This window comes from Phycodurus eques, chromosome 13 (assembly GCF_024500275.1).
Source record: "Phycodurus eques isolate BA_2022a chromosome 13, UOR_Pequ_1.1, whole genome shotgun sequence".
Lineage (NCBI taxonomy): Eukaryota > Metazoa > Chordata > Actinopteri > Syngnathiformes > Syngnathidae > Phycodurus > Phycodurus eques.
The window spans coordinates 12,378,351-12,404,404 of NC_084537.1; the positions used below are offsets into that span (position 1 = coordinate 12,378,351).

Below are 26,054 nucleotides of genomic sequence, written 5' to 3' on the forward strand. Positions count from 1 at the left end.
CGCGTGTCGTGTGTCCAGCACAGGTGGTAAAAGTACTCACACACTGTGCTAAAGTAAACTTACTTATCTGTGTAAAAAAAGACACTAGTAAAATTGGACATACTGATTCAACACCTGTACTTAAGTAAAAAAGTTCAGGGTCTGAAATGTATGTCATCCATGACGGTTAAAAAAAGGAGAAAGTACAGATAACTGTTTTGAAATGGAGAGATTAAAAGTAAAAAGTTGACAGAAAAATAAATACTCAAGCACAGATACCTGAAAAATTTACTTAAGTAAGGGTGCACTATTGGTGGCCAATAACTGAATAGAATGCAAGAGACAGGCAATTACGTACACCTGAAAATGCAACGTAATGCAGACAATGCTGACTTTGCAGAGTTTTTGTCTATTCAGGTTTTTTTTTTTTTTTTTTTTAAACAAGTCCTCATCTGCAAATGTTTATAGAAGTAGTCAGCCTATTTTGACAAAGTAAGTAACAGAAAGTTCAGATATCAAATGCAGCGGGTAAAATTAAAAAGTCGTCAGAAAAATACTTATACCTGAAAATTCTACTTATGTACAGTAACAAAGTATTTGTACTTGGTTACTTCCCACCACTGGTCTCCGCGTAGGTATGGCGTGATCATTGTGGGCAACCCTAAAGCTCTGTCCAAGCAGCCATTATGGAACCACCTGCTGAACTACTATAAGGAGCAGAAGGTGTTGGTGGAAGGGCCCCTTAACAACCTGAGAGAGAGCCTCATGCAGTTCAGCAAGCCTTGCAAGCTGGTCAACACTATCAACCCTGTGAGTTCAGCAAATCTGTATTTTTTTTTCTTTCACGTCATGAATGTGTTAAGGACCACGGCCAATGTTAAACCTTTGCTCGTAAAAATGTCCTGTTTCCTGGTTTTATAGGGCGGTCGATTCATGAGCACAGCCATGTATGACGCCAGAGAAGCCCTCATCCCTGGATCTGTTTACGATCGCAGCAGCAATGGTGAGAAGTCAATTTAAACCCTGACAAGGAGGGTAATAGACATGTTCTCTCATGATCAGGCAAAAATGAAATCTTTTTAATACAATCAGATACACATTTCCGTTGCAGGGCGCACATCCAACATGTACTTCCAGACACATGACCAGATTGGAATGATTGGTACCGGCCCCAACCCTTTGACTTCTTTGAACATCCCCATCCCCTTCAGCCTGGTCATGCCCCCGATACCTCCTCCTGGCTACATGGGGCACGTCGACGGGCCAAAATCAGGTAACATTTGAGAATCTGTCAGATGTGTAAAGCAGGGTACACACATACCAATTTTTAACATGTTAACAGATTTCCTCAACATTTTATTGAGCCAAGGTACATATTGTACATGAGAAAAATCTCACGGATTCACTTATTCGCAAATCTTTTTGCCAAAACCCTGTCTATTCTACAACTGACTTGGCAGCATCTTGGTGTTGAGGAACTACAGTATGTTGAAGTGAGTTGAGGAGCTTCATTTCGACAAACATAGTGCTGTGTCACCATCTTGTGTAATCTTGGTGCAAAAAAAGTAGTGCTTTACCGCCATTCCGTGGCATCTGTAGGCACGTTTTTTAGTAGGCTTTACACGATCAGGATTTGTGGGGCCGATCAGCGAGTTTAAAAAAACGATAACCGATCACCGATCCGATCACAAGATGGAGCAATTTGTCTATTTAAATGACCTGTTCATTTACTGTATATACTTGTGTACTTAATTGCTAAAACAAATTATACTTACAATAAATAATGTGTCTTTGTTCATCTATTTATGCCAGTGAGGCATAGTGACAGACAGAACAAATGAATGGTCTTCTATCACAACCCCAATTCCAATGAAGGTGGGACGTTAAACATAAATAAAAACAGAATACAATGATTTGCAAATCATGTTCAACCTATATTTAATTGAATACACTAGAAAGACAAGATATTTAATGTTCATACTGATAAACTTGATTGTTTTTAGCAAATAATCATTAACTTAGAATTTTATGCCTGCAACATGTTCCAAAAAAGCTGGGACTGGTGGCAAAAAAGGCTGAGGAAGTTGCAGAATGCTCATCAAACACCTGTTTGGAACATCCCACAGGTGAACAAGCTAATTGGTAACAAGGTGGGTGCCATGATTGGGTATCAAAGGAGCTTCCCCTGAATTACTCACTCATTCACAAACAAAGAAGGGGCGAGGTTCACCTCTTTGTGAACAAATGCGTTGGAATATAGTCGAACAGTTTAAGGACAATGTTCCTCAACGTACAATTGCAAGGAATTTAGGGATTTCATCATCTACGGTCCATAATATCAGCAAAAGTTTCAGAGAATCTGGAGAAATCACTGCATGTAAGCGGCAAGCCCGAAAACCAACATTGAATACCCGTGACTTTCGATCCCTCAGGCGCCACTGCATCAAAAACCGACATCAATGTGTAAAAGATGTCACCACATGAGCTAAGGAACACTTCAGAAAACCAACTTCAGTAAATACAGTTCGGCGCTACATCCGTAAGTGCAACTTGAAACTCTACTATGCAAAGCAAAAGCCAGAAACGCCGCCGGCTTCTCTGGGCCCGAGCTCATGTAAGATGGACTGACGCAAAGTGGAAAAGTGTTATGTGGGCCGACGAGTCCACATTTCAAACTGTTTTTGGAAATTGTGGACGTGGTCTCCTCCGGGCCAAAGAGGAAAAGAACCATCTGGACTGTTATGGACGCAAAGTTCAAAAGCAAGCATCTGTGATGGTATGGGGCTCTGTTAGTGCCAATGGCATGGGTAACTTACACATCTGTGAAGGCACCATTAATGCTGAAAGATACATACAGGTTTTGGAGAAACATATGCTGCCATCCAAGCAACGTCTTATTCATGGACGCCCCTGCTTATTTCAGCAAGACAACGCCAAACCACATTCTGCACGTGGTACAACAGCGTGGCTTCGTAGTAAAAGAGTGCTGGTACTAGACTGGCCTGTCTGCAGTCCAGACCTGTCTCCCATTGAAAATGTGTGCCGCATTATGAAGCGTAAAATACGACAACGGAGACCCCGGACTGTTGAATAGCTGAAGCTGTACATCAATCAATAATGGGAAAGAATTCCACCTACAAAGCTTCAACAATTAGTGTCCTCAGTTCCCAAACGTTTACTGAATGTTGTTAAAAGAAATGGTGATTTGACGAAGTGGTAAACATGACCCTGTCCCAGCTTTTTTGGAACGTGTTGCAGCCATAAAATGTAAGTTAATGATTATTTGCTAAAAACAATAAAGTGTATCAGTTTGAACATTAAATCTCTTGTCTTTGTAGTGTATTCAATTAAATATAGGTTGAACATGATTTGCAAATCATTCTATTCTGTTTTTATTTATGTTTAACACCACGTCCCAACTTCATTGGAATTGGGGTTGTAGATGGCAGGAAGTGACATTTTTGTTTTTGGTATAACGAGTGTATCCGTTCGCTTTTGAGTTGACAAGATAAAGTCCAATGATTGTAAAAAAACGGGATGCGGTGGTATCGGAATACAAGATTTTATTGCAGTAGTCTGACATAGTGCAATCGTGAGAGCAAATTTGTCTTGCAGTCTGATCCGGGCATTACGTGTTGTCTGTCTCAGACGTGTTGTCTGTCCCACACCGCCGACGTGTTTTTTTAATTTTTTTATTTATTTATTTATTTATTTATTTTTAAATAACTTTATTGGCCGTCAAATATTTACAGTACTATGTCAAAAGACAAAAACCAAACAAATGGGAAGTAGCGTAAATGTCTTTTGCGGGGCCGATCAATGACAAATTTTGACATTAAAGCCGATCAGCATAAAATGCTAAATATCGGTCGATTCTGATCAGGCCGATAAGATCGGTGTAAAGTCTATTTTTTAGGGGATGTTAATTACAAATGTTCGCTTCTTGCTGCGGGGCTATGTCCCTATTTCTGCTGAATAGCAGGGTAACGGTGTATTTAACAAACTAAGATCCCAAAACCTTTTAATATCAAACTTCTCTTGCATTTCCCTCGAAAACAAATGGCTTGCAGATGATTTTATTTTGTAAAAATGCACCGGAAGTGTGTATGTAGGAGGGTAAAAACGTGCGGAGAAGACTGTCCATAATTTCCACAAACTGTGACCTTATTACTACTTTACAATTACAATTCCTACTTTCCTACTACCCAAGGTTTTGGCACAATCTATTTGCATCCTTTTTCAGCAAATAGCTGAGAATAGGTTTCACAGAAAAAACACAAATATGTGAATTTGTAAATAATGGACCGCCGACTTAACAGGTCGTGGAGGCGGCATGAAGGGTAAAGCTGGTAGTGGAGGAGGGGGCGGCGCGCGTGGTAATCGCCCGAGAAACCGTAGCAACATGGGGAACCAGAGCGGAGGGCATCCTGGGGGCAGCCAGGCTAGCCAGGACCTGGTCTCCCAGACCTTCTCCCAGGGCCCTCTGACCCAAGGCTACAACAACATGAGTCAGCCGTCACAGATGAGTCAGCCTGGGCTCTCCCAGCCAGAGCTTTCCCAGGTTGGATCAGTGTTGTGTGTTTCAGCTGTTATTTTGTTGTTCTGAGTCTCACAATCATGCCCGCTGATCTTTTTTGTTGTTGGTTCATTAATAGGACAGTTACCTTGGAGATGAGTTCAAGTCCCAGATTGATGTGGCTCTGTCTCAGGACTCCACCTACCAGGGGGAGCGAGCCTACCAGCATGGTGGTGTGACTGGACTGTCCCAGTACTAGACTGTAAGCAAAACGTACAAGAAGCATACAGTTTTACAAAAGCTATTTGATACCGTTTAAAAGTTTGGGGTAACTATGAAATGTCCTTATATTTGAAAGAGCATTACTGTTTGTTTGTTTGTTTGTTTGTTTACCACAGTAACTCATTCACTGAAGTGGATGCTTGAATTTGTCAACTGGAATCCAACCGTTTACTGCCATATGATGTACATATTCATCAAGAAGTTTTTCAACAAAAAGGCGTGTCAAAGGGTCTCAGCCAGTTTGTCTGTGTTCAGGCTTGTAAACTACTGTAATAACTAACGGATCCCCTGTTGGTGGGGACGGTGCATCGCTTTGGATTTAAAATAAGCACAGCTTTCGAGTAGAAGATAAATATTAGGCGATGAATCTCGGCTAGTCTCGTCGAGTACGAGGGAGAGAAATACCAACACATTGGGAGTTGGACAAGTATAGCCACCTCACATTTGAACGGAGTATGTATATGTATGGTATAAACAGAATTAGATTCACAGTAGTTATTGGAAAGTGTGTGACGCGAGTGTGAGAAAAGATGCCTCAGTTCATGGGGTGACTGGTGAACACCATGGAGAAAAGCCACTGACTTTGCGGTGAGATGGTTTCCTGCATATCTGTAAATGAATGATTACTTTGCTATGAAAAGCCTTTTGTCAGTCTTGTTTTCCTTTGTGGCAGTTTGAGGTGTCACAAAAGCAAGAAATATTGTTCTCATAAAAAGCTTGTTTTCGCCTCTTTTTGGTCAGAAACATGGTGAAACCAAGCAATGTTCTACCGCTGATTAATAAAGTGGTAGAAAAGCTAGAAAAATGTTTCTTGTGAAATAAGAGTCTACCGTTTCTTTTGGTAGATCTGTTGGGTTTATTGTCACAGAACACAATACTTTGTGAGTCTTGAAAGATCAGTCAAAATGCTCTAAATCGGCCGGCAGTATGGGGAACTATTGGGGGGGGAAATGCTTTGAAACATCTGGAAGTGAAAGACTTAAAAATGTTAAAACTTATTTCTGATTATTGTCATTAAAAGATCAGTGCTTTTCTTTAAGCTATACGCACATTTATTAGTGACCCCAAACTTGAACGGTATGTTCAAGTAGCTACACTACTCACAAAAAGTTTGGGATGTTGGGCTTTTGGATGAAATTTCAGGATGAACCTAAAATGCACTACACCTTTACAGCTGAACGTAATACGTGACCTTCTCTAAAGTTTTGATTGCACATGACCAACATTTCAGTACTTTTTGCACAAGTAGCTGTTGCCTAACACGGAGCAGAACAGCAAAATCCACAACAGGTGTTTGATTCACCTCTCTCTGGTTTTTGTCTTGTAGCTTGCTGAAAGGAGCTCAGCCTGTGTGAGCTCAGTTCCTCAGAATGAAAAAATCTGGGTGACGACTAGCAGAACGACCAAGGATACCCGTTTTCCACCGCGACACCACTGTGCGAAAGGAGCAGGAGCGAGCGAGCGAGCGAGGACTGTGAGAAAACCAACCAATCGCGAGCGTGCGAAAAGAAATTGGAGCAGAGCAAGGCAGTGGCGTGCCGTGCCGGTGGAGGAGTGAAGGCCACCGCTGCTGGCGCACGAGCCAGGAACGACGAAGCGCGGGAGAAAAGCTGTCTTCTTGGGATCAGCGCTGATGACCTTTGCGGATCAAGAATGGAAGGGAAAATCCATTTGGTTCTAAACGCGGACGGACTGCGTAATCGGGCTGAACCCTTCTGGCATCTCCAGGCTGTCTGCTTCAAACGCTGGGAGAGGATGGAGAAGAGAGGTGTCTCGCACATTCGTCCTCCGAGCTTACCGAACAGGGCGTCTTGAAGAGATCGACACAGTGAACGGGACACGAGCCGTGAACTTCTTCAACCTCCGAGTCGAGAGTGTGAACTTCTGGCTATGCAAGTGAACTCAGTCACTGGACATTCGGGGATCACATAGCCGCCAATTGATCGTGCACTTTTATTTCCTCAGCTTTGAGTAGGAAGTTTTATTTTAAAGTACAGTGAACCCTATTCACGCAGAATAGGGACCAAGTCCTGCTGTGAATAGCAAAGATTTCCTTGTACAGTGGTGCCTTTAGATACGAGTAAACTTATTTCCATGACCACGCTCGTAACTTAAAACACTTTGCAAATCTTCTTTCCCCTTCTAAATGAATGGACATGTCATTAATCTGTTCCAGCCTCCCCCCCAAAAAATATTTTGTAAGTTGTCTTTAATCAGAAAAATAGCAGTCAGCCATAGCAGCATGATATCGTACTCTAAAAAAAAACATAGTCATGGATACATTAAATAGAATGTAAAGAAATTAAACTAGTTTTGCGTCAATTCATACATTGTGCTTCTCCTTTTGGTGTCTGTGCCTTGGCCACCTGGGGGTATAATGCAGACTTACAGACATACTGTATATGGAGCCAGACTCGGCTCATCAGTAAACTGCAGTAATACAAGTCGTTCTCCACAGAGGTTTGAGAATATATGCCTGTGAGTGTTCGTATAGATTAGCATTAGGCTAGGCGACTTTAAAGCAAAGCTGTTTGGTTGTTATCAATACACAAGGTGTAATTTGGTTTGTTTAATGTTTATTTTGACAGTAAACTGCACCTGGGAGTGTGCTCGCATCTCAAATATTTGCTTGCAAGTCAAAACAAAAAATTGTATCTAAAAAAACCTGGTAAATCAGGTCACTCGTATCTCAAGGCACCACTGTAATTTAAGGTTTGTAATAACTTCCCATAGCTGCCACAAGATAATGGTAACAACTTTTTTTCTCATTAGACAGGCTGAGGCGTGACTAAATGAAACGCCTTCCATCAGCTCAACATAGTTGCTTGGCACCAAGATACCACCAAATGGCGCCAAAGCATTATTTCTACTGCACACTATTTTTATTACCCGTGGCTTTGGCGAATTCCCGAATGTTGACCGCGAATATGCGGGATTTCACCGTAGTGTAGTTGTCTATCGCTTAAGGTCTGAAAGGAACAAGTGGTACAATTACTGCTTAAAATGTAAAAATTGCTTAATGCACTTAGGACTGCAACTGGTGAGACAATTTTTGTTTTAAATGTATATTTAGTGCTACAAAATGAGAAACAAACATCGTGAGACCCACTTAAAAAGACTCAGCCTTTTTTAAAAAAAAAAAAAGAAAACTTTTTTTTTTACAGTACAGTACAGTACATACAGTGGGCACAGAAAGTATTTAGACCCTCTTAAATTTTTCAATCTTTTTTTATATTGCAGCCGCTAAAATAATTTAAGTTCATTTTTTTCCTCATTAATGTACACACAGCACCCCTTATTGGCAGAAAAAAACAGAATTGTTGAAATTCTTGGAGATTTATTGAAAAAGAAAAACTGAAATATCACACAGCCATAAGTATTCCGACCCTTTGCTCAGTATTTAGTCGGAGCACCCTTTTGAGCTAATAAAGCTATGAGTCTTTTTGGGAATGATGAATAATGTTTTTCACACCTGGATTTGGGGATCCTCTGCCGTTCCTCCTTGCAGATCCTCTCCAGTTCTGTCAGGTTGGATGGTGAACGTTGGTGGACAGCCATTTTCAGGTCTCTCCAGAGATGCTCAATTGGGTTCAAGTCAGGGTTCTGGCTGGGCCATTCAAGAACAGTCACGGAGTTGTTCAGAAGCCACTCCTTCGTTATTTTAGCTGTGTGTTTTGGGTCATTGTCTTGTTGGAAGGTGAAACTTTGGCCCAGTCTGAGGTCCTGAGCACTGTGGAGAAGGTTTTCGTCCAGGATATTCCTGTACTTGGCCGCATTCATCTTTCCTTCGATTCCTTCGATTGCAACTGGTCCCTGCAGCTGAAGACACCCACAGCATGATGCTGCCACCACCATGCTTCACTGTTGGGACAGTATTGGACAGTTGATGTTTTCTCCACACATGCCACTTAGAATTAAGGCTAAAAAGTTGTATCTTGGTCTCATCAGACCAGAGAATCTTTTTTTTCTCACCATCTTGGAGTCCTTCATGGTTTTTTTGGTTTTTTTTTTTTTTTTAAGCAAACTCCATGTGGGCATTCACGTGTCTTGTAGTGAGGAGAGGCTTCCGTCGGGCCACTCTGCCATAAAACCCCAACTGGAGGGCTGCAGTGATGGTTGACTTTCTAGAACTTTCTCCCATCTCCCGACTGCATCTCTGGAGCTCAGCCGCAGGGATCTGTGGGTTCTTCTTTACCTCTCTCACTCGATTGTTCAGTTTGGCCGGACAGCCAGCTCTAGGAAGGGTTCTGGCCGTCCCAAGCATCTTCCATTTAAGGATTATGGAAGCCATTGTGCTCTTAGGAAACTTAAGTGCAGCAGGAATTATTTTGTAACCTTGACCAGATCTGTGCCTTGCCACAATTCTGTCTCTGAGCTCTTCAGGCAGTTCCTTTGACCTCCATGGTTCTCATTTGCTTTAAGGTTTTATATAGACAGGGTTGTGGCTTTCATAACCAAGTCCCAATCTACAAAAATGTCAACAATTGCGTTTTTTTCTGTCAATATGGGGTGCTGTGTGTAGATTGAGGGGGGGAAAAATGAACTTAAATGATTTTAGTAAATGGCTGCAATATAACAAAGAGTGAAAAATGGAAGGGGGTCTGAATACTTACAAATACCCACTGTATTGTTCAATTTGAGCATCTTTTGAGTGTTTACTGCAATTGTAGTGCAACCAGGGTGCTTTTCTATTAACATCATCTAAAACTGACCTATGGCATATTGATGGCTTCTGGGGTTATTACCTAATTGGCTGAGGTTTCAGTTTCATTCAGTTAGTTAAATGTAATCCAAATCATAGCCATCTTGTTACCCGGGGTAATTTTCTGGTTTCTTTTCATCACATTCACATTTGAATTGTTGCTACATTTCTATCCTTTCTAAGGAAGCCAATAATGATCACTTTTGTAGTCCTTTTGTGGAAAGCTGAACCCCCCCAGCCCCCCCCCCCCCCTCCACCAATCTTGAACTATTAATTGCTTCACTTATGATTGCTTGCTTGCATTACTGTATTGTAATTTCCTCCAATAGTAGTAATTAATGCTTACAAATATATAATGGCTAGAAAATTAAAATGCATTTTGTTTCACTGATGTAGTAGTTTGGAAGTGTCTGCCTTTTCAGTAAAAAATACATGAGAAATGTGACATACTGTACAAGCCTGTCTAGCACCAGTTTGTTAGTATTCTGTTTTTATTTTGCTTCACAACAGCTCAACGTGTGCGAAACAGTCGCCATGACAACCCTTAGGAGTTGAACAGTAAGGCTTGAAATAACAAAAATAGTCTGTGTGGCTCGTGAAAAATACATTCTGTCGTACAATCTATTGACTGTTGTGTGCCACTTTGTCCCCAATGGAGGCAACATGGAGAAAATGACCAAGCCGAAGTGTCCGTCATGTTCTTGAATGCATCACAGCAGTGGTCCAATAATGTGACGCTATTACAGGTTTATCATTCATATACACGATCCAAACAATTTCATCTTATGACTGCACTATAGGAATACACATTGCATAATTTGGAGAACAATTATTTAGTTTTCTGTTTTATTCTTTCTATTCATATGTACTTAATTTGAGTCATAGCACAAAAAAGAGGCAGACAAGCTGCTGAAATTCCTAAACATTTTTGCTAAACATTGATCTTTGGTGACTTTATTTGTGCGTGCCTCACCACATACAGTAATAAATACTATAGGACTTATTTTTTTTCTTACTTGACTTTAAAGGACGTTACTGTATCTACTTTAACCACTCGTCTTATTGCTGCTACATAATGCATGGGCAGCTAAAGACACACATACACCACCATTAACAATACTTACATTTCCATAGGCCGTTACAACAAAAATCAATAAGTTTTTCAAATATGAGCCTCCGCCAAATGGCTAAGATGTCACTTGATGCAATTCAGCATAATAATGGTTAATACATGAAGTTTTTTGTTATTTTAGTTTTTTAGAAATACATAACTAAAATGTTTATGGACATTGGCGTCACTGTTTTTTTGCATTTTGTATTACAGCGGTGCTTTGAGACGTGTGACCCGACGTTCTAGTTTGCTTTGACTTGCAAGCAAATGTTTTGAGATGCAAGCGCTGCATGGTGCTAGGGAACTCTTGACTCACTTCAATAAGCAGCATTGAGCAGATGCTTACAATGCAAAATGCCCTTGACGCCCTATTTATAACCAGCAGCGAATATTTGAGCTCAAACGGTGGAATAACACATGTAGACAGACAATATAACAATACTCACTGGCATATATTCTTTGCTACTGTATCCTGTGGAAAGAGTGACTAATATTACTGCGGCTTGCTGTGGAGCTGAGCCTGTCTCCGTGTACAGTAAGTCTGTTATATTGCCCCGGGTGGCCAAAGCACGCACACCAGAAGAAACAGCACAATATCTATTGAAGCGAAATCAAAGTGGCAAACTCAGTATAATTGTTGACATGCTATGTAATTATGTCATTACTGTGTGTTTTTACTAAGTACTTTAAATGTTTGTTTTCTGGGGGGAGGCTGGAATGGATTAATGGAATCCTATTCAGTTCAATGGGGAAAGATGATTTGAAGTGTTTTGAGTTTCAAGCGTGGTCGCCAGAAAAAAAAAAAAAAAAAACATACTTTTAATGACTATCTCATCTATGTTGGGTGCAACAGCACACCTTTGAGTTATATAACAAAACATTTTTTGTTTTTATTGTGAACTCATTCCTTTAAAAACATGGTCTACCAAACTTCTGAGCTGTCCTTAAAACAGATTTGCTTTTGGTCAAGCAGCGAGTTAAAGGGTTAATGTGTGCTTGTATTGTATACAGAATGGTTGACAAGGCAGTTTATATACAGTAAAACAAGGCCTCTTATCAGTCACGATATGCCATTTGTAATCCAATGGTCATACTAAATGAAAACTACAAGCACCCGTTGCCCTTAATAAATATCGTGCACTCATGAGCAGTTACCTAGAAGTTATTGAATTATTTCCCTGCTAAGCAACACAAAGCGCTACATTATCAGACAAGAAACCCCATGTAAAATGCAGCCTACGCCGACACCGATACAGCGAGTCCTGCAGACCAGATGGTTCTTGTGCAACTGCCGGCAGCTCCATCTTGGATATTTTTGCTTCTGCGTTTTGACTTTTTATTTGTCCATGAGTTTAACCAAGCTCTGGCGGAGGTCATTGAGGTCAAAGATCTTGATGTCTAGAATTTCGATGGCCCTCTGGAGCTCAGTGTCCAAGCGATCTCGATCCTCCAGAGAGTTGCTCAAGTTCTGCTCCGTGTTCTGGATACGGCGCTCCAACTCGGAATTGCGCATCTCCACTTCCTGTTGATGAGAAGGAAACGTGTTACAATTTGAAGAATAGATACACTTACTGGCCACTTTATTAGGTACTCCTCCTGCACCACCTAATGTCATTTTTTCTCTCTCGAAAATGTAATAATTTGTAAGCCCTTTATATATAATGTCGTAAAGTGAGTTTAAAATGATATTAAATGTTTCTAACTTTAAACTAATAATAAGCAATGTGCCATTCCATAATACAGGTATTACCATGTTATTACTGCATTCATTTCACTCTTACCCGTAATCTGTGGATAGCCTGATCTCTGTCACGCTCCAGCTCATGATAGTCTGACTTCTTGCTTTGCAAAATGTGAATTTCCTGCAAAGAATGCAAAGTGTGTATTTAAAAAATGGAACGAAAGTATCCCAATTAAGTTTTTTATACATAGGTGAAAGTCTACCTCGTCTTTGGCCTTCAATAGCGCCTCCAACTCTTCCAGAGACTGAGTCAGCTCATCCTTCAGCAGGTCACTGGGGCCGTGACTGCCATGGGCTTCAAGGTCAGCCACCTCAACATTCATGCAAAAAGAAATGTTTGTCTCACTATTCATGAAAACTGTTATTTCCTACATATTAAAATGTTCAGTACATGTCCTATAAATTAAAAAAGGCTTCAATTGCAAATTGAATTGCCGCACAGATATACTGTATATAAAGTTTCTGTATCTGAACGATGTACCATTAAACAACACAGTACCACAATACTTGAAATTTGTTATATGGTAGCAGTCAAAAGTTTGGACATGCCTTCTCATTCAAGCAAGTATGTTGAAACATTGTGACCAGGAGTTGTAATAGTGTAAGAATCAAAGAAATCCCCACATATTCACGGTTCACGATTCACAAATCCCATTTGCATTTTTTTTGGGGTGGAACTTAACACCAGCTGTTTGCTGAAAAACTCACCGATTTGTGGTTTCTGTACACTCCAGCACACTTAGAGAGCCACAGTGTTCACCGTGATCATGAAGACTTTGAATTAAAAATGTTAAGAATTAAAAACATAATTAACAGTTTGCTGAAATCCACCTGACTGTGGCTTCATTGTGTTAAAGTCAAGTTTGCTTGAGAGGAGCTGCAGAAGGAGGGATGGAGGAGGAAATGAGCAGATGTCAGCTCCCTCTGGTGATCTCTCTTTTTTTGGTCCTAAATGGGCCAGCGAAAGTAGGATACGGCTGTCCTACAAACTCCTCTTCCTCTCACACCACCACAGAGACGTGAGACATTTAATTTTTCAGCTACCTGGCCCACTCGTCCTGACAACGGAGCCAAACAGGATCGGACCAACAGCATCTCGCTTGACAAAAATCGTAAAAAGTGGCCTGAAATGACTAAGCTGTGCTGGAAATGAACGTGAGCAGATCGATACTGGAGTGCTGAGCTTTCATGAAAAGATCAAATTTTGTAAAGCTGTTATTGATGTGGGAGTGGTGGGGGGTGCGCTCATTGGAATGGAACATGAAATGTGATTACATTTTAAAGGACTCTACAGGGACCCAGTGTATTTACACTAAACCCTGTGGTCAAATGTGACATAAGCTAGCATATAAAGTAATGAAACTGTACCACAAACGATGATCCAAAAACACTTGAATATCGTTACAAACTCATCTTACATTAACCTTCAACAAAAAAGGCTTTATTTTTAAATACAGTGCACCTGAAATGTGCAAGTACATGCACATGCGACGAAGACTCTATCTTTGACTAACAACCCATGCTAAACTTCTCTCAAACACACAAAGCTTGTCTCTCAGTCGAGATGTATCACTTCAACATACTTCCTTGACACAAATTCCTATTTTGACAGGATGTTGGCGTTGGTGTTTCAGAATGCACAAAAACCACAAATATGTGATTATTATTTTTTTTCTCTCCTAGCAAGTAGCTTGGGATAGGTTTCAGAAGAAAACAAATGCATACGGGAATTCGCAAATCGTGAACTACCAATAAGTAGGGTATTAGTCCAGAAAAATATCAATGACAAGAGATGAAGGCGAACTTGTCTGAAGATCTGGATGGGTTGTATTTCAGGACGAAGGCTTGTGGACCGTATAAAAAGGACGGTAAGATATAAAATCGCTCTGCTCTGCTCACCTGTTCTCTGAGCCTTTCGGTCTCCTCTTGATACGCTACCAACTGTTTCTTCCACTGCGCCACGTTAGCGTTAGCCTCGTGCAACGCCGCCACTAACTTGGAGTTGCTGTCTTGCAGCGTGAAGAGCTCCGCTTCCAGGTTCATCTCGCAGATAGACCTGCCGCAAAACAAATACTTGCCATGAATACACAGCGAGCATAAACATGACCGATGATAATATACTTAGTATCAGTAAGATCATAAGAAGATTTGTCCTCCAGTGATTCATGTTCACCATGGCAACCGTCTTCCAGAGGAGGATAAATACACAATTTGAGCGGTTGTAAGGGCTGAATGAGGGGATGCTTGTTGATGTTGATATTAAACACCTTACTTGTTAGTTAAATCCAATGATGATAAATTAACACATGACATGAGAATTATGTCAATACTCACTGAGAGAACACAGCTTGTAAAATGTATTTAATCGATGATGGATTAAAGGCTGGCGGCACGGTGGGTGACTGGTTAGCACATCCGCCTCACAGTTCTGAGGACCGGGGTTCAAATCCCGGCCCCGCCTGTGTGGAGTTTGCATGTTCTCCCCTGTGCCTGTGTCGGTTTTCTCCGGGCACTCCGCTTTCCTCGCACGTCCCAAAAACATGCACGGTCGGTTGATTGAAGACTCTAAATTGCTCTTAGGTGTGAATGTGTGCGCAAATGGTTGTTTGTTTCTAATGTGCCCTGCGATTGGCTGGCGACCAGTTCGGGGTGTACCCCGCCTCTCGCCCAGAGTCAGATGGGATAGGCTCCAGCACGCCCGCGACTCTGCTGAGGATAAAGCGGTACAGAAGGCTAAAGGCTAAAGATTAAAGGCTACATGCCACAACTGACGTATAGCTGATATTAGCTTAGTTACACAGTGTGGCTGTGTGTTTGGATGTTTTAATACTTATTTGTATTCCAATGTAATTATTTTTGGTGACATTCCTTGCACAATTAGGATTAAACATATAACTGTACACAAATATGCACGTATTCTTTACCCTGTAACCTTCAATGTAAACATAATGTGATGTGTAATGTTCTTTTTAAATTCAGCTTTTATGTCCAAGGTCAACACTGGATGTTTCAAGAGTTGGGATGAAAGTGCTTTTTTTAAATTCATTTCAAATCAAACTTTAAATTGTGTGAAACTGTACATGAGAAGACTTTTTTTTTTTTTTTTCTTTTTTTTAAAGTAAACAACCAACCACCAGAAAATGAATTATATGCTCTTTGAATGATAAAAGACTTTCCTCAAATGGTTTCCTTTCATGGTAATGACCTCGGAGCGATTGAGCACTGATATGTGTACGGTATTTTGTGTGCAGAAGACTAAAGTTACCCCTCAGAAAGCATCTTCTTGATGCGCTCCTTCTCAGAGGACAGCGTGATGTCTGCGCTTTGACTGCGAAACAACTTGTCCTCCGGACCGTTCACACACATGACCGGAGGGGACTGGAGGCCGTCGGAGAGGTCCTGAGGAACACATCAGTAAATGCACTCGCCATGCAATCCATGCATCTCGACGTCCAATTGAATAGAGAGCAAAGGGGATGCTACAAAAAAAACAAAAACAAAACTGACATCTCTTACACTTCAATCACTCATTTATCATTGATTAAGGGATTAACTTGATTTCTTACTTGTTTATCTGTGTCACAGCAAGGATTAAAAACAAAACTGTAACATTATATGGACAAAAGTATTGAGAGTCGCCTCTTAATGAAGAGGTTGGGCCATACAGCTTAGTTTCCCCGTAATCTTAATTCTTGCTCTTACCAAACAATTTTGGAAAATTGTAACGCTTTCAATTTTGTATCTTTGGATGCGTTTGGTGTGGAAGAGGAAGACCTTGATCTCAGCAAAACAATTTTGGAATGAACAAGAACCGATATTTAAGTGTCCCATTAATTGTGTCCATATAGTGTCCATTGTATGTATTTGCATGCTTACACAGAAACTTGTTTTCTATTTATTTCGAATGCCTGACTGTAAACAAGTCAGTTAACAGTAAAACAACTCACCTGTGAGAACTACGGGTGAAAACCATCACGTAGCGAAAGAAAAAATGAACAAATGTTAGCAGTGCCCTAGTACCAACACAACATTAGGGGCTCTATTTTCGTAGATGGCACACCTGCGGCGGAACACAAAAACTGGTGTATCTTGAGTTTTGTCAGTTTGGCAGAACGATCTGCGCCAAGCTGGACGTTCTGGTGCAACAACAACAACAATAATAATAATGCATTACACTTATTTTTTGCTTTTCTGGGCACTCAAAGATGCTTTACAATTGCACACATTATTGATTCACTCCTCAGTCACACCCTGGTGGTGTTAAGATGCTTGTGTAGCCACAGCTGCTCTGGGGCAGTCTGAAGGAAGCGTGGCTGCCATTCTGCGCCTACGGCCCATCTGGCCACCACCAAACATCCAATCACTTTCATTTGTAGGCATTTGGGTTAAGCGTCTTGCCCAGCGACACGCGCTCGTGCGGGGACACGAACCACGGCATGCCGCCCACAAGGCTGTGTCCTTTTGACATGTGCCTAGCGCAGTGACAATTTGTTGGCAGAAAGTCAGTCTAAACTCGCACCTGCTGAGACCACGTCTAAGTCTGGCGCAGTAGCTAGATCGCTGGTCTAACACAATTTTTGGTGAATTTGATCAGGGCACCGGCGGACAGATACGCTGGCTTGCGTTGTCTTCGAAATTAACAACTCCCGGTCTAACCTGCCTCTGCAAAGATTTACGCCAGTCACGAAAATAGAGCCCAAGATGTGTCCTTGGCTTGCTGGTCCACCAGCGTTATGGAACACTAAAGTAGGTGCTCTAGAGCAGTGTTTCTCAACTTTTACTGAGCCAAGGCACATATTTTACATTAAAAAAAAAAAAAAAAAAAGAATCTCACAGTACACCCCCAAACAAAAATGTCACAGGAATGTAAATGCTGAAATTAAGGTGTGTGGTAGTGGAAGAGCATTTAATTGTTATGCCTGTCACAATACATGACTGGCTTGGATAAAAGTTACAAAGATTTATTTTTAGTAAAGAAATCATAATTTTCAGATGAGTTGAGTAAAAATGTGATAATTTCCCACACATAATAACACAGGATTTTGAATCTTACAGTTGAAGGACAAATTAGTACTGTAATAAATATTGATTGAAAATATTCATTGCTGCAGACGGTGTTTCCGGTGTTCTTTAAATATGCACATTTTCCGCTCTATTATTGAAGGAAGGTGCGCCCCTAAAATGAGTCGGTGGGACTGATTGGAAATGATTCCTAATTGATCGAGTAGCTGTGAAGTGGCAGTGTGTGTGTGTGTGTGTGTGTGTGTGTGTGTGTGTGTGTGTGTGTGTGTGTGAGGGCTGAAGAGGAAGCTGCTGGGATAATTTTACCATCGTCCTACATTCCTCACTGTCGCTCCCCTCTGAGATAAGTGACCCACTTTGTCTTTCTTTTTGCCTTTCTTTCCTCTCGCTTTATCCCTCCCTCTATTCTGTCACAGCGGCCCTGTCTAATAACTGGACTCAGTTGCGTTCAACTATTCTTGGCCTGAGCGTCTCCTCCTTCCGAATATCCCTAATTTTTTGGGAGTAGTGTATTTTTTATCAAGGCAATTTTTCATCCGGTTCTTCTATTGGATCTCATGTACGCTGCGAGTACTTGGAGTAATCTTGCAGCCAGTGAGTGAACATCAGTGTATACTCAAGCCCACATATCAAGTTTTCATTTTGACTGCTGTGCTCACCTGCGGCGCAGCGATGCTGAGGGCCGTGTTGGCCAGTTCTTTATCTTGGGACTTTTCTCGTGCCAGACGAGCGGCATCTTTTACTTCTTTGAACTTCTCTGAGAACTTGTCGAACAGAATTATTATTTTTTTTAATTATATATCACATAGCGAAATCAACATGAGGAAATGTGCAATGAGTCAATTATTATTATTATTATTATTATTATTCTATATCAATAATTATTTAAAAAGGACTGGTGGTTACCTGGTGCAGCTGTTGCTCAGTAGCGAAACCTAGACCGTAGACCGTGTTGGCCCTGCTGTCGGCCCACTGACCAAACTTCTGTGACGTCTTCGTAAATGTCATGCTGGGTGTAACAATGCAGTTGATAATTGCCTATGGAGAAAGAATAGTCAGAACAATAAAAATACCGTACAACCTTATTATCATCTAGTTAATATACAAAGACCTGGAGTATCTCTAATTTTCTCCATTTTAACATAGAGCGTTTCCATCATGGATCTTTATGCTCCTATTGTGACACACAATTTGCCATTAGTTTGACTAAATGTGATCTAGACAGTGGCACACTGACTGAGGAGTTCTATTTGTTCCGTGAGCAAGCTTGCAACGCGACTTAATCATATATCAAAACACTTATCCCAATTGAAATGCCATTAATCCATTCCAACCCCCTCCGAAATTGAACACCATTTTTTGTTGTGCATTTTTGATAAAGAATAATAGCACATCTATGGGGAATTATAAAACTTTTCCGGGGGGTCATCAATTCCTCACAGATTTTGACTATTTGCGGCAGGGTTCGGTCCCTCGCCTCTAATAACAGTGGAGGAACGCGATGAAATATAAAAGAGAATGTAAAGAAATAAACTGGTTTTATAACATGTAATTCGTGTACGCACTGTAGTATTTGTAGGTTTGATGTGTGTCTTGCTTAATTTGCTCGCTGGCAAATTCAAATTATGTGCCCTGGGGCGTGGCCTAGTGAGTGACATCAGGGGAAGGAGTCTGAGTCGCTTCTTGCGAGTGTTTTTTTATGTGTTTGTTTTTCCCGTTTAATAAACGGCTGAAAGTGCATCGATGACTGTGGCTCTCCTTGCCCACGTGCGAGGGCATGACAGTACCTTATTTGCTCCATTTTCTCTTCACTTGACTTGAGCAACACACAGCAAAAGATCGAACAGGTGATACCTCGTATCTAAATTGGGGCACTCATAAGTCAGGGTTCCACTGAATTGTTATTGTGATCTCTAATTTAATCCAATTCGTTCATTCATTCATCTTCCATTTCACTTTATCCTCACTAGGGTCGTGGGTGCGCTGGAGCCAATCCCAGCAATCTTGGGGCCACAGGCGGGGTACACCGCGAACTGGTCGCCAGCCAATCGCAGGGCACATTATAAACAAACCACCATTTGCGCACACATTCACACCTAAGAGCAATTTAGCGTCTTCAATCAACCGACCGTGCATGTTTTTGGGATGTGGGAGGAAACTGCAGTGCCCGGAAAAACCCCACGCAGGCACAGGGAGAAAACAAAAACTCCACACAGGCGGGGCTGGGATTTGAAGCCCGGTCCTCAGAACTGTGAGGCAGATGTGCGGACCAGTTGACACCATGAACCTAATGGAATCCAATTTCACAGATATTCCATGTATGTGCCCTGTTATGGACTGGCGACAAGTTCAGGGTATAGTGTGCTTTTGCGGCTGGGATCGGCTCCTACTCCCCCTTGAAATAGTTCTTTTTTTAGATGAAAACCTTACCACGAGAGGATTTCGGACACATTATAAATCCACAATGCCAGATTCACCAGTCTCCGTGGATGAAGCCAATTCGTCCGTCCCTGAACACTTGATGAATAGATAGATATCAGGGCAAAACTATTTCTAAAGCTTGTGACATCATCTCCATGTGCTACAATAATGGCACTGATTTAAAATCCTGGAATTGCAGGCATTAAAAGAAGATGTTCCCTGTGTCCTTGTTTTCTTGCCAAAAATGATTCAATTGGACTGACACTGTTGTCTGTCTTCTGCCTGGATGACATAACATGTTGGATGCAGTGACATGGTTGACATAACATGCTGGATGCAGGCGGCAGTGAAGATTACAGTACATGTGGAGGCAAAGAGATGGGCCCTGGCAAGATTGGGCTGTTGACCGCACTACTGTCCACCACGCACGGCCTTCTGGGAGGCAGGAATGTGGGTCAGACTGGAGGTGCTAAGGGATCCGATAAACCCCTGCTGCCCCCTCCCCAGTGCTTTGTGTCCTCCATCATCTCAACCCAGAGGGCAGCCACAGAAACGAAATGCTGTATTGTTGTCTTAAACATTAGGTGCACTTCCTGACCCTATCAGCATAATTGCCCAAGTGATTTTTAATTTACTGTCACTATATCAATACAAAATACCCACTTTTTTTTCTTTATGTATGTTCAGATTCTCAGTCATCTACTGTCGGTGATGGTAATCTGCAAAGGTCGAGTCGGGGCAACTGGACTCTTGTTTGTTGAATTTGTTTTGTGTTTTTTCTCATTTTCTGAAAACGTTAAACTATTACTTGAGCAACTGTGCTATAAGGCTAATGACAATAATGTCTGATCCAGTACAAGTGCTGTATTCAAAATTCTGCCTTTACGATGTAATTATTTGTTTTGACCCCCACTCTCGCCCAAAGTCACCTGGGATAGGCTCCAGCTCACTCGCGACCGTAAATGACAAATGGTATCGAAAAAGGCTAGATGTTTTTTTAAATTCAGGAATATTAAAGCATATAATTAGTTGCTGATCCAAATTAGGATATTTTGACCTTGGTGCCAGGTCTGCACTTGACTGAATGCCTTTCTAGTTTACCACAAAGTATAGTGTGGCCTATACACTACAAAGGGAAGCAGCTTTTACATCGGATCAAAGATGTACCAAATGTTGAGGCCGGTGAATGTACAGTTGCAAGAAACAATATGTGAATCCTTTGGAATTACTTGAATTTCTGCATAAATGAAATCCTAATCATGTATTTCTTACTCCTTCTCACCTTTGTGCCGCCCACGCTGATGATGCGGTAAACATTGCGATTGGAGTCGAAGAAGAATGACACGGAGACCGCATGCTTGCTTGCAGGGATCCAGTTCCTCTTGGTGGCTGGGTCGATCTGGAAGACATGAGCCCGCGTGCTAAAGATTGGCTGCTCTCTGGAAGAAAATAACAGAAAAGATAACGGTTGTATTTGAAGGCATGGTAAGTGTGTTTTATAGCGAAGACAAAAATGGCTTTGGTTAACATTTTTAGTAAAACAATTTAAACTGTACGGTATATGGGCATAATCGTCTGATTTGATTGGAAGTTAAACTGTTTGACAACATTTGCACTCATAATGTTACGTGTATGTGGTGTTAATGTGATGTTGATGTATGATTGCTTGTGTTCACGTATGCAGCTGTCCCTTGCTCCGAGATAGATTTCTCTAAGGGAGACAAAGACAAACCTTGACCTTGATGCACAAAACTGTCTTGAAGTTCTAACCACAACTTGTAAGACAATGGGAGTTGATTACACTCTGAGATATATTCAAGAACGTTTCCAGTTTAAACTAATTGACCACTACAAAAAAATGTCTGGACAAGACAACTACATGAACTTTATTTGGGGTTCATTTTAAATGGTGACTGTTATGTGCTGACTCCCATTTAACATGAGTTTGAATGTGGTTAATTCAGAACACAGCGACATCCCCAGTTACGAGAGGGTGTGCACACTTGCGCAACTACATTGTCTCAGTTTATTTTTTACCTCGCCACCTAAAATATTTCAGGGGATTTTCAATTGAGTTGTTCATGTTACAGGTCACATTAATATTGGAAAAAAAGTTTGAAATCATCTCGGTCTCTTTTTTATGTAGCAAAAACCTGACATTTGAACAGGGGTGTGTCGACTTTATATTTACTGCAAAGTACAGAAACACAACATTTTACATTTTGCAGCTAATAGAAAAACAAAATCATATCAAAAATGGACGTTTCACTTCCTCACTCACTTTCAGTGTGAACCAATGGTGACATAAAGGCAAATCTGAGACCCAATTCATCAAGTAGATTTCTTTGAAAAAAAGGAAGTGCTGCAGTTTGGCAGCATGTGGCACATCAAGATCCTGTCTTGGTGTCATCTCCCCCCTTTTGTTCATCATCATTAAAATCATCATCATGTTGCCTGAAAGAGGGCAAAGTACGACAATGATGAAAAACCAGGCCACTTCTTCCTCTTACATGTGACTGCGAATTGATGTGGTAGTCCCAGTAGAAGTGTATTTTTTTTGGCCAGTCATAATACTACATTTATATCTGACCCCATTAGTGACACACAAATTCGATGGTGTAACTCCTACTGCGGGAGATCAGAACGGAAGAAAGAAACTGCATTAACTGTCTTTTTCTCCCTCACATAAAGCTTCTTAATGTGACCTTTGGGTTTTCAAAAGCCGACTCTCTCCAGTCTGATGACCCATGTTATAATTCTCCTTCTCCTCCAACGCTAATCCTCCTCCGTAGTCATTGGCGTTGCTTTTTGCCCCGTTATTGCTCCGGTCTGATCCGAGGTCTGGCCGGAGCAGTGCAGACGCAGAGTGATTGTCTGTTTGAAGGAGGGAGGCTGACTTTGTACAGATCCTATTCGATTGTTTCAATTGGTAATTATAGAGGAGATCAATCTGTGAGGCAAAGAAGAAAAGGCACAGATAAAATACATAGATCCTATGATGGAGGATTTTCAAACATAAAATGTCCAACACTAATTCTCAATGTGTGACACGCGAAATACGTATCTAAGTGCAGTTCAGTTGTATTTTTACTTTGAAGTTCAGAACATTTGCATTCATTCTTTAAAGATTTGTTTGTTTTTAAACATATTGCATAATTATTACTACAACATGAATATAACTGAACAATGTCAGGAACTGACTTTGTGTACGTTCTTATGCTGTTCCATTAAACGTTGTAGATTAGTGTTTACTGATTACTTGTTTAATATATCTGTAGGCTGGCTACTGTAACCCAAAATAATAGTGAAGGATATCAAGTGTGAGCTTATACTATAGTTTATCACTGATAATAATAACTTTGGGAGGAGAATGACATTTCATTCACTCATAAAGCTCAGGGAAGCAGTCGAGCTTAAAGCCATTTGAAAAGGGCAAGTCAAGCAGCAGTATCCTGACTTACACTGCCGACTGTGCTCAAGTTTACGTTAAGGCGGGCTCCTACGATTCCCAGGGTGCAACACTCCACCTCTTTTATTTCACTTCCCAACCTCATGCAATGCTTGCCTTTTGTACAGAACTCATTAACAACAGCCTTGATGACTTCAACTACATATGTATCTGGCCGGAATGGGAATTTGACTACATTTCTAACTATGGGGGGAAAAAAACACTGTTGTTTTATTTCCATTAGTTTTAAAACAGGGGTGTCTAAACGTTTTCCACCGAGGGACACATATAAAAATTGACCCATTTAACCTTGTGTTTATGAAACATGCTCAAACTAATTCAATATGATGTAGGTCAACATGCTAAGCCGTTAAATGTAGTTAAAAGAAGACATTTTGTTTGTTTATTTAAATGTAGTGTTAAGGTTAAATCAATGAACTTCCAATAAATCAATTAAATCATTCTGATGATGATAACCTATGTGTAAATTAAAAAAATATATTTAAGAAGCATTTAAAATGGTTTATTTTAATAATAAAATAATTATCCTTTTCAATTCTTTCATTCATTTCGCGTACCGCTTATCCTCACTAGGGTCGCGGGCTTGCTGGACCCTATCCCACCCAGCCTTATAGCATAATTCGCTACGTCATTTTTAACTTACTGTCACAATTCTCTGTGATCCAGGTCCTTATAATCCACAAAGGTTGAATTGAGGCAACTGGACGCATGCATTTGTTTTTCTTGTATTTTTTTTGTTTTTCAAAAATGTTCAAAACCACTTTGCCCATTATGCTATTAGACTAATGAAACACAATGTTTGAAAGTTTATTTTACAAACATGTTTATATTACTACTTTAAAAATAAATCCGTTACCGTATTGTTTAGTTCTATGAATTAATAAATACATTTTAACTAGCCAATTTTAGGAGGGAAAAAGCTAGATTCATTCAAAAGAATATTACAGGAATATTGATAACGTAAATGGTCTGTGGGCCAGAATAAGGAAAGGAACGGGCCATATGTGGCCCCCATGCCATACGTTGCTCATACATTGTTGGATGCAAAGTTGCCCCATACTAGATGACATTTTTTTTTATATATAGATTTCTATTTCATAGATTTATTGCAGAGGTACAGTTTGTCGGTAAAGCATCCATCCAACCATTTTCTATAGTGCTTATCCTGTTCAATGTCATGGGGAGCTGGAGCCTCTTCCGACTAACATCAGGCGAAAGGCAGACGACACCGTGGGTTGCTCGCCAGTCAATCACAGTCCACATAGACAGACAACCATTCACACCGGCACTGAGTGGGAACTGAAGCCACGCTGCCCGCACAAAAAGTCAGGCAAATGTACCACAAAACAAAGACAATCCGTGACTCTGTTCATAAAACACAATGAAGGAACTGGATGAGTTACAGTGCAGTAGTTGAGCAAACAGGACTTGCAGTTGCTGACCCTCAGCAAATGGATGTGGCCCGTGGGAGGTTAACGGGGGTCTCGAAGCAGAACAAAGCCACAACCACATAGTGATTGAGGGGTCCGGGCTGCACCTCAGAAATGAGTGAGGTCGTTTCTGCTATAGCACTGAACTTGCAATCTGTTCTCCCCCAACAGCTTTCTTAATCTTTTAGAATTGCAGCTTTACAAACACTGGCTGATTAACATACGCAAATAACGCTACGCTATTTATCCCTGATATGTCATTGTGTTGGATAGCTCGAGCTTTTATGCCCATATAACTTCGTGATGATCAAATGACGAGTCGGCGAACAGCATACCACTGATATATTTGTTATATTTAAAAAGCATTTAGAATTACGGATCAAATCATGTGAACGCTCCTGATGTCACAAACAAGATGAAGCTTACAGAACAAAATAGTGCCACTCTGAAAGCAGCATGTTCAATTGTTCCTGCTCTTAATATGCCAAAGTCACAAGAAAATCAACTTAAATACAGACGAGCAGCAAACTGGATGAAAAAAAAGAGCTTACCTTTCTCTGTGATGAGGAAACATTTTACAAAGTGTTTGACGCTTCTTTTCTAGAGAGAGCAAATTAAGTTTGGTTGCGCAATTAAAATGGCTTCTCTCTGATTTTGATTTCAAATTCTACCAAACTCACCCCATGTCGTTATAGTAACTAATGAGTCTGTCTCTCAGTCTCCACTTTCCAAGTCCGAGAGTAAAGATGCTTTATTTCTGCCAGGAGTAGAAAGGAGGTCACTGGTGCAGCGCCGTGCTGTGAGCCCGCTGCAGTGTCAAAGCCTGGAGTAGGTGAGCCTTTTGTGCAGAAGAAGCCTCCTCATCCCTCCTCTTCTCTCCAAGCTGCGTCCTGATGCTCAGAGCTGGGCGATCTGCTCAATTTGACAGCCAGGAGCTGCTCATCCAGCACGCAGCCGTACTCGTCAATTTCTGTGCTCACGAGAACGCCACCTGCTGCCAGCAACAGGAAGTGTGAATTTAGGATTATGACCTGCAGAAACAAAGCGCAACACTTCTGACGTCTGTCTGAAATATAGTTCAAGTTGCATTGGCCATCACTACTGATTCTGAAAGCCTGGGGCAGGTTAGACTCACATGGCGACACACAACGGCTGAAACGAGACTGGACAAAAAAACAAACAAAAACAAAAAACATCTACCTATACATACTGAAAGCAGTGCACCCAAGAGAAACACTACGAAATGAAGGGAATCGAATGTGGGAAACATTTCTTGTTCTCGACGGTCACTGCTTTAAAGGATGTTGCCGCTTTGTACGCCTAAACTGACTGCACACTGAAATAAGGATGAAACGCCTTTATTACACAGTGTACTGGCGTC

At 41.0% G+C, this 26,054-nt stretch overlaps 2 protein-coding genes across 4 annotated transcripts in view; one reads left to right on the forward strand and one right to left on the reverse strand.

Annotated features, from left to right (window-relative positions):
- Positions 1-10,101, forward strand: part of LOC133412134 (regulator of nonsense transcripts 1) — a 25,800-nt gene extending 15,699 nt beyond the window's left edge. Inside the window, exons 19-24 of one of the 2 annotated variants that reach the window (XM_061695239.1) lie at positions 615-789; positions 901-982; positions 1,091-1,252; positions 4,299-4,540; positions 4,635-4,757; positions 6,105-10,101. In XM_061695239.1, coding sequence (XP_061551223.1) covers positions 615-789; positions 901-982; positions 1,091-1,252; positions 4,299-4,540; positions 4,635-4,754 — 781 coding nt within the window. In that variant the 3' untranslated portion in view covers positions 4,755-4,757; positions 6,105-10,101. Of the gene's footprint in view, positions 1-614; positions 790-900; positions 983-1,090; positions 1,253-2,411; positions 2,715-4,298; positions 4,541-4,634; positions 4,758-6,104 lie in introns of those variants that run through there. The other variant, XM_061695241.1, reaches the window with a different exon arrangement.
- On the reverse strand, positions 9,871-26,046 carry LOC133412136 (homer protein homolog 3-like). Of its 2 annotated transcripts, XM_061695243.1 has the most exons (10): positions 25,354-26,046; positions 25,225-25,273; positions 21,057-21,213; positions 18,260-18,391; positions 18,013-18,117; positions 15,597-15,730; positions 14,231-14,387; positions 12,535-12,642; positions 12,372-12,452; positions 9,871-12,112 (listed from the first exon to the last, which is right to left on the reverse strand). In XM_061695243.1, exons 2-10 carry the CDS (start codon positions 25,245-25,247, stop codon positions 11,927-11,929), a joined length of 1,083 nt encoding a protein of 360 aa, XP_061551227.1. In that variant the 5' UTR covers positions 25,248-25,273; positions 25,354-26,046; the 3' UTR covers positions 9,871-11,926. The 2 variants fall into 2 exon arrangements, with proteins under 2 accessions (XP_061551227.1, XP_061551228.1); XM_061695244.1 differs by lacking the exon at positions 25,225-25,273.
- Between the last annotated feature and the right edge of the window lie 8 nt (positions 26,047-26,054).

Excerpts from the sequence above, each read along its gene's own strand:
- LOC133412136 (XM_061695243.1), bottom strand. The coding sequence starts at position 25,247 with ATGTTTCCTCATCACAGAGAAAG. Across the intron at positions 12,643-14,230 it reads CCGAAAGGCTCAGAGAACAG|GTGGCTGACCTTGAAGCCCA; the intron begins GTGAGCAGAGCA and ends ATGAATGTTGAG. Across the intron at positions 12,113-12,371 it reads AGGCTATCCACAGATTACGG|GAAGTGGAGATGCGCAATTC; the intron begins GTAAGAGTGAAA and ends TCTCATCAACAG.